The 15,936-nt window shown below is 39.0% G+C and overlaps 1 protein-coding gene across 4 annotated transcripts in view; it reads right to left on the bottom strand.

Moving 5' to 3' along the window:
- Positions 1-15,417, bottom strand: part of ACBD6 (acyl-CoA binding domain containing 6) — a 203,217-nt gene extending 187,800 nt beyond the window's left edge. Inside the window, exons 1-3 of one of the 4 annotated variants that reach the window (XM_070384839.1) lie at positions 14,835-15,417; positions 7,763-7,827; positions 4,411-4,507 (exon numbers count right to left, since the gene is read on the bottom strand). In XM_070384839.1, coding sequence (XP_070240940.1) covers positions 4,411-4,507; positions 7,763-7,827; positions 14,835-15,056 — 384 coding nt within the window. In that variant the 5' untranslated portion in view covers positions 15,057-15,417. The remainder of the gene's footprint in view (positions 1-4,410; positions 4,508-7,762; positions 7,828-14,834) is intronic. The other 3 variants (XM_070384840.1, XM_070384841.1, XM_005901563.3) reach the window with 3 other exon arrangements.
- Between the last annotated feature and the right edge of the window lie 519 nt (positions 15,418-15,936).

The following is a 15,936-nucleotide window of genomic DNA, read 5'->3' as shown; positions in this document are numbered from 1 at the left end:
TAGTGGGTGAAATCTGATTAGGAAGAGGATATTTACAGTCTTAGAGTATCACCCCACAAATTACTCATTAATTTCAAAGGGGGCAGGGAGAAATGTTATAGTGGAGAAAGCAAGTGATTAAAGTTAATATAACCGATTTGGGGACAAACAGACATCATGTATCTTCTGGTATAATACACAGAGAAGGACACAATTCTGTGGTATTCCTTCCAAAAATGTAATGATCCAAATCTAATCACGAGGAAACATCAGACAAACCCAAATTGAGAGCCAGTCTACAAACTAACTGGCCTATACTCTTCAAAGACATGACAGTCAAGAAGGAAAGGCTGAGAAACCACTGCAGATTAAAGGAGACTAAAGAGACATGGCAGCTAGATGCAATGCATGATCCTGGATTGGACGATTGATCAGAATTTTTTTAAAAAACTATGAAAGACATTTTAGATATATGATAAACTGGAATATGGACTATGAATTTGACAATAATATTGAATGAATGTTAAAATTCCTGATTTTGAGAAAAGAGAATCATTGTTACTTGTCAGTAGGAATGTAAATTGGTATAGCCATGAAGGAAACATTATGGGTTCTTCAAAAAATTAAAAATAGAACTCCCATATGATCCAGGAATCTGACCTCGGGGTATACATATAAAGGAAATGAAATCAGAACCTCAGACATCTGGTCTCTCATTGTTTATTGAGCATTATTCACAATAGCCAAAATATGGAAAGACCTGAGTGTCCATGTATGGACGAACGTATAAACAAGACGTGTTGTGTGTGTATATACACACAAACAACAGAACATTATTTAGCCATGAGAAAAAAGGAAATCCTGCCATTTATGACAATACAGATGAACTGGGAGGACATCATGCTAAGAAAAATAAGCCAGACAGAGAAAGACAAATATTACATGATCTCACTTTATAGGTAGAGTCTAAAAAATGAAAAAGTCAAATTCATAGATGCAGAAAATAGAATGGTGTTTACCCCTGGCTAGGGAAAATGGGGAGATACTGGTCAAAGGGTACAAAGTTGCAGTTCTGTAGGATGAATAAGTCCACTACAGGCATAATGACTACAGTTATTAATACTGTATTGAATATTGGAAATATGCTAAGAGAGCAAATATCAGGTGCTCTTCTCATACACACAGAGAGAAAAGGTGACTATGAGAGATGATATATTAGTTAGTTCAACTATAGTAATCATTTCACTATGTATATACACATAAATCATGTTGTATACCTTAAATATACATTTATAATTTTTATCTTAACACATATGTACACATACATCTACATACACACACATATGCATGCCTTATAGGAACTCTTGACACCAAAAAAAAAAACAAACCAATAACCAATTTTGATAATGGCAGTATAGTAATGTCGCATAGAGTCGGACACGACTGAAGTGACTTAGCAGAAGTAGCAGCAGTAGCAGCAGCAATGTATTGAAGTATTAAGCAGTAAAAGGGCATGATGTCTATAACTTCTCTAAAATGGTTCAAAAATAATAAAATAATTCAGAGGAAACCTATTTATATGTATGTACATGTAGACAGAAAATGATAAAACAAGAGAAACAACTGGCATAACTAGACAAATGCCATCTAAGAGTTCCTTGTGCTCTTAAAACTTTAAAAAAGTTATATCAAGACATCATTGTACTATTATTAGTTACCAATAAACACACTAATTAATAACAATGTATTCTATACGTGAAATTTGCTTAGAGAGTAGATTTCAAGTGTTCTCACCATAGACACACACAAAAAAACATGATCAATATGGGAGGCGATGGATAAGGTATTTAAGGTACGAAATCATAAATTCTGTTACTTATCAAAAGTTATAAACTCAAATGCCTACGTAAGAAGTTTAGCAAGATGGTTCTAGCTCAGGATCTCTCATGAGGTTTTGGGTGTTTTTTGGGAGTATAGTTGCTTTATACTACTATAGTTGCTTTATACAGTCTCTGCTGTACAGCAAAGTGAATCAGCCATACGTATATCCTCTTTTGGGGATTTTCTTCCCATTTAGGTTACCACAGAGCACCAAGTAGAGTTCCCTGTGCTATAAAGTAGGTTCCCCTTAATTATCTATTTCATACAAAGTATTGTTGTATGTCGGAGAAGGCAATGGCACCCCACTCCGGTACTCTTGCCTGGAAAATCCCATGGACGGAGGAGCCTGGCAGGCTGCAGTCCATGGGGTCGAGAAGAGTTGGACATGACTGAGCGACTTCACTTTCACGCACTGGAGAAGGAAATGGCAACCCACTCCAGTGTTCTTGCCTGGAGAATCCCAGGGACGGGGGAGCCTGGTGGGCTGCCGTCTATGGGGTCGCACAGAGTCGGACATGACTGAAGTGACTTAGCAGCAGCAGGAGCAGTGTTGTATGTCAATCCCAATCTCCCAATTCATCCACTCCCCCATCACTCCCTCCCCACATGCTTTTTTCTAATACACATAATGTCAGCTATGGGACAGAGAGCAGAGTGGTAAAGAGTGGGGATCTGGACTTATACAGGCATAGGTCCAAATCCCAGCAATATCATTTATTAGCTGGCTAATCTTGGCAAGTAGTCTTAAAATTCTTAAGAAGATTTCAAAGGGCAATATATGCAAAGAACACATTCAGCATGACAGTTGTTATTATTTCATCATCTTTAGAAGCAAATATCAAAAGAAAATGATTCTTTTAACCTAAAAGAAAATGATTCTTTTAACCTAAAACAAAATGAACTAAATATCAAACCTCTTGAGATTGAGATTAGGGTCCGGCCCCATACCAATCAAAAACATGTGGGGTTAAAAGCTATGAGTCAAAGGTACCAGCTCAGAGTGTTTAAACTAAAAATTAAAATGTAAAGGAAATATAAAATTTCTCTTTACAACTAGATTATGATGTTAACATATTTTTAGAATCATGTATTAAAGAATCATTTTTACTTGAAAAGTATGTATCTGTTCTGTTTGGTTCTGTTTGGTTTACTCGAGTTTCATAAATTAAGTAGGTAAGATATATATATTTTTTAAAACATCCTTAATGTCTCGTTTCCATAAGGAAGAACTACCTTAACTACATGGACTGTGCAGGCATCTGTAATAGTCATGGTTAATGGAATTTTACTTAGTAATTAAGGCTTTGAAGATAAGAAGCCATAAATTCTGTCATTTATCAAAAGTTATAAACTCAAATGCCTACATAAAGCCAGGCAATCAGAAACAGTCAAGTATAAGTCAATAGAGAAGAACTGAGACCACAGTGGCTGGACCTGAAGAGTAAGGACTCACTTAAAGGCATGCAAATTCAAGTCTTGTTTTTGTTTTTTTAAATATTAAGCCATCTGTATTCAGGCTGAGTTCAGTTCAGAGAGGCACTTGTTCTTACCACTGAATTTCAGATTTTTAAGTCCTTTTACAACCTTTATGGTATATATCTGTACACAGATGATGTTTTATAGTAGTCATATCATTAGAGATATTCTAAGTTGGTTATCTTTCCCACTTTGTACTCATAATTAAGATACATTTTTATATGTCATAATATTTACATCTTTAAGGTTCCTTATAATTCTGACATTTTAAGATTCTATCGCTGATTCCATCCTTCATACTGGTAATAAATATCTAATAATGAAACAAGTGCCCCCAAAGTCCAAAGTAATCTCTTCTTCCACTGGATACCTTAGCACTCACCTCATTATTTTATACTATTACTCTATTTTTCATATGTTTTATCTTCTATAATATACCTTGTGAAAGTGAAAGTCGCTCAGTCGTGTCCAGCTCTTTGCAACCCCATGGCCTATACAGTCCATGGAATTCTTCAGGCCAGAATACTGGAGTGGGTAGCCATTCCCTTCTCCAGGGGATCTTCCCGACCCAGGGATCAAACCCAGGTCTCCCGTATTGCAGGCAGATTCTTTACCAGCTGAGCTATCAGGGAAGCCTTATAATGTACCTTACAGTACATAATAGCAGAAGGTGTGTCATTCACATTTTACCCCTATCGATAAGCATTTTGCACTTGCATAGAAGGTGTTCACAAAAAAAGAAAAAAAAAGAAGAGAATCCTATCATTTCTCAATAATATGATCACAAGTTAAACTCTTTCAAATTCTAAAATGAACTGAGCTTTTGCATGATTTACAATTATGCTTTTAAAAATTCTCCACAATTCAGAGTTCTCAGTATCAGTAGCTGGCTATATGAACATATAAGCAATAGTATTTTTAGATAGATAAATATTACAATAACTTTATAATCTTTCTATTTGAGAAAATAAAACTCAAAGGATGTTACTTAAGCCTACAGCTTAGTTTTAACATTTATTTGAGAGAAAGATGGTGTTTTTTTGGAAAGTGTTATTTATAATCATTAAGTCTTACCTGAGGATTCCAACTTGGATCTAATTTTTTAACTACAGCAATATATTCCTGCATTGCTTGGCTGGGGCTTGAATCACCAAGAGCTTTCCATGCTTCCCTGTAGTAATATCCAAAATGGTCTATCATTAATTATGTAAGAAACACAAACAGTATATTTCTTGTTATTATTAAGAAAAAGGCACACGTTTTAATGGTCACAAGATGTAATAAGCCATAGACGCACAGCCTTCTCTTTTTGCCTTTACATTGGTCCATAGCAATACAGACCTTATCAGCCCACCTAAGGAGCCCTTTTAGACACTTTTCCCTCTAATCACCCTTCCCATGAAATTTTAAAATATATATTGCATATTTGTTGAATTTAAGAAGACATAAACTATTGTAATATCTAAGATTTTAAAACTCCCTCAAACCCAAATTTCACCCCTGCTCAGAACACACGGTCTACAGACAATAGGAGTAGTTCCCATCTAGTGAATTAACTGTGTTTATGGCATTTCAATAATGTGTTCACTATTCATCACATAAAACAATATTCTGTGGGAAATGCTTCAAACTTCTTTTTTTTTTAACTTCTTATTTTAAGATGTGAGAAATACACCTTCCCCTCCTGCTGTTATCTCATCTCTAAGCTGCCAGTAGTAGATCCTGAGGCCTTGGGCAGGGACTTCAAAAGTGAGGGGGCAGCGAAGACAGAAGAGAGTACTAATTAATGAGAAGGCAGGGACTTCCTGCAGTTCAGTAACCAAGAGCAGTATTTCAGTCCTGAGCCCCCTTCTGCACTTTCCTTTTCTTCTTTTCTGCCAGCTGCTAGACCAGCCCTCCTTCTTGGCTTTTCCTGCCAATTCTTTCTACCTCCAAGTGGGAGGTACAGTCACTGATTCACTGTAAAAGGTAATTCAGTCTCAGAGTTTTCCCGTTACCTTCCTGCTCTTATCACGGACAGAACATCTTTCTGAGGTTACCTAAATTTATTTTTAATCTCTTGAAATTTACTTGTATACATTGTAACACTTTACCCCAAATATACATTCTTCAAAGTAAAGAAATTTCATTATTTAATACTATTAAACAAATGTACGGAGAAGGCGATGGCACCCCACTCCAGTACTCTTGCCTGGAAAATCCCATGGACAGAGGAGCCTGGTAGGCTGCAGTCCATGGGGTCGCTAAGAGTCAGACACGACTGAGCGACTTCACTTCCACTTTTCACTTTCATGCATTGGAGAAGGAAATGGCAACCCACTCCAGTGTTCTTGCCTGAAGAATCCCAGGGACGGGGGAGCCTGGTGGGCTGCCGTCTATGGGGTCGCACAGAGTCAGACACGACTGAAGCGACCTAGCAGCAGCAGCAAACAAATGTATATGAACTGTATTTAGATTTCCCCAAAATATTCTTTATAGCTTTCTTTTTCCAGATGAGGAGCCAATCAAGACTCACACATAACACTGAGTTTCAAGTATGTTTAGTCTTTTTGTCTTCCATGATACTGATATTTTTTTAACAGTTCGAACCAGGTGTTTTTTAAAATATCTTTCAATTTGCATTTGTCTGATTGTTTCCTCACCTAGAGAGTTTTCTTGCCAAAAATGATTAATCATGATTAGAATCAGGTGAAATATTTGGCAAGCGCAACATATAGGTGAAATGTCATTTACAATTCATCACATCAGGGGCACATGACAGCAGTTCGTCCCATCCTTAGTGATAAGAGTCAGGATTTAGTACAAGCAGTGTCTCCAGGTTTTCTCTTTGTAATTAATAATTAAACTCTTATTGTGTGAACTCAGATTGTGTGAAGGTTGTTCCCAAGTTGTTTTTCATCTAATGGTTTTAGCATCTATTGATGATTCTTGCCTTATTCATCTATTGATGATTCTTGAATTATTATAACTGTAAAGTCTAAACTTTTAAAAACTACTAAAAACAATGAAAAAAATAGGAAAACACAGGGGAGAAAGTAATGGTGAACTTATAATTCATAAATTAAAAAATGCACAAAATATGCATCAGGTAGTCTTATAACAGTAATAAAATGCCAGTCAGAGAACTATCGGAGAAGGCAATGGCACCCTACTCCAGTACTCTTGCCTGGAAAATCCCATGGATGGAGGAGCCTGGTAGGCTGCAGTCCATGGGGTCACTAAGAGTCAGACACGACTGAGTGACTTCACTTTCACTTTTCACTTTCATGCATTAGAGAAGGAAATGGCAATCCATGCCAGTGTTCTTGCCTGGAGAATCCCAGGGACGGGGGAGCCTGGTGGGCTGCCGTCTATGGGGTCGCACAGAGTCGGACATGACTGAAGCGGCTTAGCAGCAGCAGAGAACTATTTGTTGTCATCAGCATAGGAAGCTTGAGCCAGAAAGAAAATCAAAGCACAGCTTCCTTCACTGAGAATGCTCTATACAAAAGAAGTCAGCTGAACTAAACAATTGTGCTTAATGACATTATGGATTTGCATTTCACGTTCAAGCTCTACATTTCCTCACAGCTGGGTGACAAACAGTTCCCAGACAGGCAACTTGTTCAGGGAACCACATTTTGAGGAGCACTGCTCTAGAAAGAATGTGAGAAACCAGTTGTAGTTCTTCTCTCTACAACCATATTTCACCTTTTCTTTTTAAACCTTTCCTTCTCTACTTTTAATTTCAGGCGGATGCTCCAAAGTCCTTTCTTCTGTAAGTTTCCCTATTGTATATGATTTCTCTCTTTTCACTTAAGGTAGGAGGATATAAGGCCTCATATGACAGGATGTAATCTCTGAATTATAATTAAAAACAAAAAAATTCTAGGAGGGCATAGTCTTTCTATGGATTCAGGAAAGAAGCAGGCTCAGTATCTATTTTTCTTTCTCCCTGTGCTCAAGAGGTTATTAGAAGTACTTCTTTACCATGGTAGGCAAGGAACGGAAGAGCATTAGAGATGAGGAGAAAAAACTGGGGAAGGAAAAAAAGAATAAAATATGGGGATTTACCCTGCTCTTCTCCCTTCCCATCCTCCAGAACTTCTTCCAAGATCCCTCCAGAGAGAAGTGGTGACCCATTAGGGGCTGTATGATAAGGAAGGAAAATTTCAAGCAACAGCTCTTACAGTCACTCTCTAAGAAGTGATTCATATGTGAGTAATGTATGAACTACTTATATACCAACATCAAAGCATAAGAATCCTTTAGGAGACTTATCTAAAATCGGCTTCTTTTAATCTCTCTCCCAACTACCTGTCATTAGCACTGCCTACAGCAGAAAGAGATTAATATAAAAATAATTCTTTAATCTGCTCACTACTTTCTAATTCCTAAACACCTAAACCCTTTACAACAACCACATTAGATCCCAAGAATTTCTTACCATTTTTGCTTTCCTTCAAAGTCAAAGAAGCTTGGTTTAGGTGTATTGCAATTTCCGACTTTGACCTAAATGAAGGGGGTGGGCAGAGATAAAACCAAGAACTTATTTTTCAAAAAACTGCCTGAGAAACTTTCAATTTTTAAATCTATTATGTATACTTTGTAACTATAGGTTAGAAAATATCTACAACTATATAAAATAATAAAATGTAACATACTTTGCAAAAGCAAACCAAAAAAATAAACTTTAAATGGAGGCTGCTTTGGCTTATTGCATAAAACAACCGTTAACTAGCAGTATAACACATTTAAAAAATGAATGATAAACAGTTACATTCCTAAATTAGACAAATTGTGTATATATATATAAAACAAATTATAGATTTTGTAATCATGCTACCACTTACAATGTAGAAGAATTTTAAAATATGCAATAAACAAGCTTTAAAGTACAGTTTATCAGAATTCATCATACAGTCTGTTGATGCTGATTCTCAACACTATACACATTTTTTCTCTCTCAAACTCCAGAATAAAACACACTATTTTCAAGTTTATGAAGCTAGTCAGTATAAATTTAGATGCTAAAAGCCATGAAAAAATTTCAAGGCTCTCAACAACAAATTCTATAAATTCTATCTATTCCACAATAATCTTCTCTTGTTCATGGTCAATACTTATTTTTAATCCTCAAACACTTGTAGTTAAACTACACAGTGATTATTTGCATTATGAATAAGCATAAATGAAATTCACACAAGTTAGACTTTACTGCACACCTTGATTCCCCCTGGCACAAGTAATCTCCCTTTCTGATGAACTCTCACAACACTTTCTCTCTCTCTGTGATGGCACTTTTCACATTTCCCTTGTGTTAGCGAGGTTTGTGTAGTCTCATCTTTCTACAAGAATAAAGTCTCTCAGAAACTATTCTTAACCCACCCATTGCACATAGCATAGTGTCTAACTGAAGGCAGTAAAAAAAAAAAAAAAAAAAAAAGTTTGTTGCATATGGAATGTATACATTAGGCATGTGTTCAACACAATACCTACCCACTATCTCCCTAAAGCTAAATACCACAATCTGAACCCTACCTACTTCTCTGGGACCTTCCCACTACCTCCTAATACTTCTAACACATGCATTTTGCTAAAATCAAACTGATAGTCCACTCATTAACCAGACTGGTCTACTCAACTGCCTTAAGGATTTTCATTTTTATTCTATTTTTCTCACGTTATTTCCCTCAACTGAAAAGTCCTCATCTTCTTCCCTCCACTTTTCAAAATGCTCCTTTCAGTACCACTCAAGGTTCAGATTCTAAGGAACCCTTTCAGTCTATAATGATCTCATTCAGCTCTGATTTCCTAATAACTGTCATCTCTATTATCTGCTTAGTAATTAATCGCATGGCTCTCTGGTCATTATTAAAATGTACAGTGACACAGGGGCAGTCCAGTGAGGAAGGGACAGGGAGAAGAAAGATGAAAGAGCAGGAGCTGCATTTCTTAGACAATCACCATAAACCAAAAGCTTCACATAAGTCAAAGGAGCCACACAACAATCCTGTTAGGCTTGTCGTTACGTACTCATTCTATAAATGAGTACAGAGAAGCTGAGGAGGATTGTCACTGCTCACAGATTTATAAATCTTGAATCAGGAGTCAAGACTTGACTCCAGGACTGACATCAAAGTCCAATACTCCTCTACTAGACATCACTCGGTTTCGTATGCTATATAGAATCCAGGCTTCCATTCTGGCATCCCTAAAATCACTTGAACGACTGGACTGTTAGAAATATGAAATGAGATAAACTATTAGGTATCATAAAAATAGCAATTACTTTGTGTTTTTTCGTCCAGACAACAGCCAGTGGCAGAAACAAATGCCAATGCCTATCCTTCATTTCTCCCACAGTGACAGAAGTCTCAGCCAGACACAAGATCATTGAGCTGAACATTTTACGTGACTATGCAACTTCCGCCCAGGTCCAGGGAACTGGATGTGTGTAAAAATGATATAAATATCTTCCTTAAAAAGTAAGAGGGACTTGTTCTTCCCTTTCTCTCTGCCTAGGCTAGAACTGATCATGGAAAGATCTTACTGCAGCAGTTCTAAAACCTTCTGGTCTTGTAACCCCTTTACACTCTTAGAGACTGAGCCCCCCAAAGAGTTTTTGTTTATGTGGATTATATTGATCAATATTTACCAGATTAGAAATGAAAATATATTTTTAAATGTGAATTAATTTTAAAAATAATAAACTTGTTACATGTTAACATAAATAACAAAATAAATAAATAACAAAAAATAACTATATATTTTAAGGCAAAAAAATATTTAGTGAGAAAAGTGACACTGTTTTACATTTTACAAATCTCTTTACTATCTGAATAGAAGGCAGGTGTATTCTACTTCTGCATTCAGTCTATTGTGATACATTATTTTAGATGAAGAAAGCAACTTCACACAGATACATTGTTAGAAAAGACAGAAGTATTTTAGTAGCATTTTGAGATAATTGTAGATATTCTTCTTTGATATCACACCAAATCTCAACAAGTAGCAGTTTCTTCAAGGATAGCTTCTTAAAGATTCTTCCCTGGTGGCTTAGATGGTAAAGCATCTGCCCACAATGTGGGAGACCTGGGTTCAATCCCTGGGTCTGGAAGAACCCCTGGAGAAGGAAATGGCAACCCACTCCAGTATTCTTGCCTGAAAAATCCCATGGATGGAGGGGCCTGGCAGGCTACAGTCTATGGGGTCACAAAGGATCAGACACGACTGAGCAACTTCACTTTCTTTTCTTTCTTTCACAATGTGGAATCTGAAGCCACATCAACAAATTTTTTATACTGTTACATTAAAATCCATTGGTCTGACTCGCATACTTTGAATGCACCTTCTATCCACACATAATTTGTAACTTCATTCCCTGCAACATCTGAAAATAGTTCACTGAGTTGTGCAGATCTTCCAAATGTTGACCTATTTCATTACACACACAACAGTAAAAGTTCACAATCACTAAAGCTAGCACTAATCTATCAAAAACATTTTTTAGTATTAGGAACCTGTCAAGATCAGGTGGCAGGTACAGATTTTCCAAACCTAATTTTCACTTCAAGGCTCAAATGTTGTCACTGGCAACAAATACCAGCAGTTGTTTTCCTTTAAGTGACAGTCTGACTTCTCTTTTTCAAGAAACTGTATGCCAAATACTCAAGCTTGAATAAGCATAGTTTATCTGTAAGTTGCTATATTAAGTTAAAATTATGTATGTTGAGAAAAGTGGGTAGCTCAACTTGCAACTCAAAATTTACACAGGCGTTTTTCTTCAAAACAGCCAACAATAATTCAGTATGCAGTAGACATATTTTGTGTGTACCCCTATTTTATCACACACAACATTAAAAAGACTTGTATTCAAGAGTTAAAATTAAATAAAATCAGTAATGTTTACTGCTTTATCAAAGGCATTTTAAAGTGAAACTGGCCTTTTTCTTTTTAAATTCATCAGTCAGTTCAGTTCAGTCGCTCAGTCGTGTCCGACTCTTTGCAAACTCATGAACCGCAGCACGCCAGGCCTCCCTGTCCATCACCAACTCCCGGAGTTTACCCAAACTCATGTCCATTGAGTCAGCGATGCCATCTAACCATCTCATCCTCTGTTGTCCCCTTCTCCTCCCGCCCTCTATCTTTCCCAACATCAGGGTCTTTTCAAATGAATCAGCTCTTCGCATCAGGTGGCCAAAATATTGGAGTTTCAGCTTCAACATCAGTCCTTCCAATGAATATTCAGGACTGATTTCCTTTAGGATGGACTGGCTGGATCTCCTTGCAGTCCAAGGGACTCTCAAGAGTCTTCTCCAACACCACAGTTCAAAAGCATCAATTCTTCTGCGCTCGGCTTTCTTTACAGTCCAACTTAAATTCATAGTACACAGTGGTTAAAAAAAAAAGTTAAAAAATACTACTGCTGCCACTGCCTTGATTCACGCTAACACATCAGCAGTTTTATCCACCATGACAGCACAGAAGAAAGGCAAATACAAACATACCTCGTTTTATTGCACTTTGCTTTATTGTGCTTTGCAGATACTGCATTTTTCACAAATTGAAGGTCTGTGCATATCCTGTATCAAGCAAGTTTATTGCAACCATTTTCCCAATAGCATTAGCTCACTTCATGTCTCTAGGTCACATTTTGCTAATTCTCCCAGTATATCAAACCCTCCACTAGCAAGATTACAAGTCATTGAAGGCTCAGACGATGGTTAGCACTTTTTAGCAATAAAGTATTTTTCAACTGAGGTATGTACATGTTTTTAGACATAAGGCTACTGCACACTTAATAGACTACAGTATAGTGTAGACATAACTTTTATATTGGAGAAGGAAACGGCACCCCACTCCAGTATTCTTGCCTGGAGAATTCCATGGACGGAGGGGCCTTGTAGGCTACACTCCACGGGGTCTCAAAGAGTCGGATGTGACTGAGCAATGAACACTTCAGCTTTCATGTGCATTGGGAAACCAAAAAATTCCTGTGACTCACTTTATTGTGATATCTGCTTCATTGCAGTGGTCTAGAACCAAACACTCGTATCTCTGAGGTATGCCTGTATTGTCTTAGTATTATTATGAAAATAGTTTTGACTTTATATTCTCTGAAGTCTGAGGGATTCTCAGGGGGGGGTCTGTAGACCACAGTTGGAGAACGGCTGCCCTAGAGAATGGCTAACCTACAAGACAGAAAAAGACTGAGCCCCTGGCTGATTACATGAAGCGGAGCACCCTATCAGCCTAGATCAGCCACCTCTAGCCCATTATCTGAGATGAAAATAAAAGTTCAGCAGCTGAGCCGGTATCCTGACACAGAAGCTTTTGTATTCCCAAATTCAAAGAACAGTTCTGGATCCAGAAAAGACTGGATAAATAAAACTACAGAGTTCTAGGACCTCATTAGTAACACATTTCAAATCATTAGATAATGAATCCTAGCTATGAAACAGAGTTATAAAATGTAGCACTTTAACAGAGCATCACCTAAACTCTGTTGTCTCTGATATATACATGATATTTTCAGGGCCCCTGAAACAGACTGTTTCAACCAAGGTTGCCAATGGTAAATGCCAGTGAATCAAGTGTACCCAGGTTAAAGTAGGAAGATGTGTTGACTATCCCCACTTGTGCTGGCGCTGAAGGCTCCTCAACAGGAGTTTGAAATTTTCACTGTCCTCGGGTTTTCACAGGTGTTAGCCAGTTCCCTTTTGTTGGCACAGTGCAGGCTGATGAACGTTAACTGCTGTGATCTTTTTGAAACCACTAAAAGATGCTAGTGGAACCACTGGCTTATCTGAGACTAAGAGAACTATTATGTTAGGTAAGGTTAGGTCTCTGCCTGAGAAAACAATGTTCACAGCTCAGTTTATTTTTAGCCTTCTCCTGCTGACAAAATAGAGTGTTATTTGGGATAGAAAGTGAAATTATTTCATGAGAAAAGCCGATTTTATGAGAAATGTAATTATTTTACGACAAATTTTGATCCACTATGCAGGAATTATATTGAACTCTCAACTCTGTTATTCTATCAAAGACTTCTATTTTTAATACCGCCACAGAATTCTGATAGAAACAAAATATTTAGAAGAGACTGATGAACACTGAATGTCCTAACATCCCTAAGTAAGCATAATCTTATTCTCCAGTTCTCTAGTAATTATTCTCTCATAATGAGGAATTTTATTTCCAGATACAGAATATCTCTAAACACTCTAATGCCAAGAGGGTGATGAATGCACACATCTTCCAGACTATCTGGATGAAGTACACCTGAGACAGAATGGTTTAGCAGCTGGCAGGTGATGATAGTTCACTGATGACTTGGTATCAGATATTTAACGATGCTGATGCTAATACCAATAAAGATATGTCATAGAGAGGAAAACAATGTTTCTTGGAAATGTGGAGAAAATTAGTCTTATCCTGCCCAGAGAATTATCAGTCAGCCATGTTACTTGTCCAAACACAATGCTCAATAAATTCTTGTGAAATAATTGAAAGTCTCATTGTAATGTTATTAGGACAGGACTAATAACCAAAGAGAAAACAGATACCCAGAACTTTTGCAAGAGAAAAAATTCTGAGGCCAATTCAGGGGCAATTTTCATTGAACACTATAATTTATATCATTTATCCCTACAACTACATCTCTCAGGTCACTTTAACTGATATTCATCGATCTTCAAAAGAATCTTCATCTCAAGTCAGTATATTCAGTTTATGGTACAGAGGGACCCCCACAACTATTTCTTTTTAAAGAATATAAGGGGAAACAGATAACAAGAGGCATAAAATGGACTATTATTCAGAACTCCATTGCTTCCTGTGTTCCAAAAGCTGGAGTCTTCCTCAACTTTTAACCCTTGTTGGCAGCTTTTCACATGTTTAAATCTAAACTCCTCAGGTAACTTTTGTAAATCTCTTGATGGCAAGTATCATGATGTTTTTGCTTCTCTGGATCCCCCACAGGTGTAACTCCCAAGTGTTTTACTATAAAATATGCTAAACAAGTATTGTTGATTATGATGAAGCGCTAATTTTCCAACCCAATTACTCTCTGAGGATAAATAAAAGGTGTGCCATATGACATTATTGTATTTCCATACCTCCAGGTAATTTCAGAGCCTTAGACTCGGGAGCTACAAGCTAGTTCTGGTTCTGATTATTTACCCATTTTGTAAATGTTCTGAAGCTGATGAAGGGCATAAGGGCAAGGTCACTAAACAAGTCGGGAAAGCCCCAGAAAAACTGTCCCTCAGTAAACAAGTCGGGAAAGACCCAGAAAAACTGTCTCTCAGTGTCAGCTAAATATTGCTCCTAGGATAGCAGACAGGTCCTTTCGCTGTCCAGAACGAAGCTAATCCTTAGATGATTAAAAACACACACACACACATACAAACTTCATTACACCTGACCATTAACCAAGCACTTTCACCATCTGTTTTTGGCGGAAAGAGAAGGCTTACGGTCACGCTCCGGCACCCAGCCCTTCCCTGCTACTTTACCTGCTTGTACCTGGCATACAGGTACAAGAGCTGCTCCCTGCTGGCCACTTGCACCAGGCCTTGGAGGTGCTCTGCAGCCTTCTCAAACAGCTCTGGCAGGCTCCTGGATGCCTCGATCTTGGGGCTCTGGAGGGATTCCACATCCCCGGAGTCGTCCCCGGAGCTCAGCTCTCCGCCACTGTCGCCCGTGGTGGCCCCCGAGGGCAGGAATGACGAGGCCATGCGTCCGCCTGTCTTCTGGACCAGGTTTGACGCCGGCGTGGGGGCCTGGCCCACCAGTCCCGAGCTCAAGTCGCACCCAACTCACCTAACCCGAGCTCCCTCGCTTAACTCAGCCTCGCTCCCTCTATCCCCCTGGTCTCCCTGGGCGTGCAGGGAGGTCCCCGGCACTCTCTGCTGCTCTCCCCCGCTGCCCGGTCTCTTCCGGCTTCCCCAAGCTAACAGGGAGCTCGGGCTAGCCCAGATCGCTCCCGCGGCGCGGGGGTCTAGGAGCAGCACAGCAAGGGGTCCCGGAACAAGGGCGGCGGGGGGCGGGCGGGCGACCGGCGCCTGGGGCGTGGCGGGGGGCGTGGCGAGGGCGTGGCGAGCGCTGGGCTGCCTGCACGCCGAGCACGCGCCCTGGGTTCCGCACTCCAGCCAGTTCCGCTGTGGGCCGTAGAAGTGTGGGGGAACTTATGGGACCGCGCTGGGCTAACGCTGCTTGGAGAAACTGTCCTCAAACGTTGAGGTGTCCGTTAGTCGTTTCGTTGAAAATACCGGATCCCATTCTCGGGTTAGGCCTTCTAGAGTGGGGAAGGAGGCCGTGTATTTCAGAGTGTATCGGTAGAAGTGGAGTCCTGGGAAACTTGGAGCTGAGGACGAAGGTTCCGCCTGAGCCCGCCTCCCCGGGTTTTGTGTCCCTGTGCTGTGCCTAGTCGCTCAGTCGTGTCCGACTCTGCGACCTGATGGACTGTAGCCCGTTAGGCTCCTCTGTCCATGGGGATTCTCCAGGCAAAAATATCAGACTGGGTTGCCATGCCTCTTCCAGGGTATCTTCCCAACCCAGGGATCGAACCCAGGTCTCCCTCATTACAAGAGGATTTTTTTTTTTTTTTTTTTTCCG

The sequence above is a fragment of the Bos mutus genome, chromosome 16 (genome assembly GCF_027580195.1).
Source record: "Bos mutus isolate GX-2022 chromosome 16, NWIPB_WYAK_1.1, whole genome shotgun sequence".
Classification (NCBI taxonomy): Eukaryota; Metazoa; Chordata; class Mammalia; order Artiodactyla; family Bovidae; genus Bos; species Bos mutus.
Note: the sequence above shows the minus strand (reverse complement) of the source record. Positions and strands in the feature narration are given on the sequence as shown.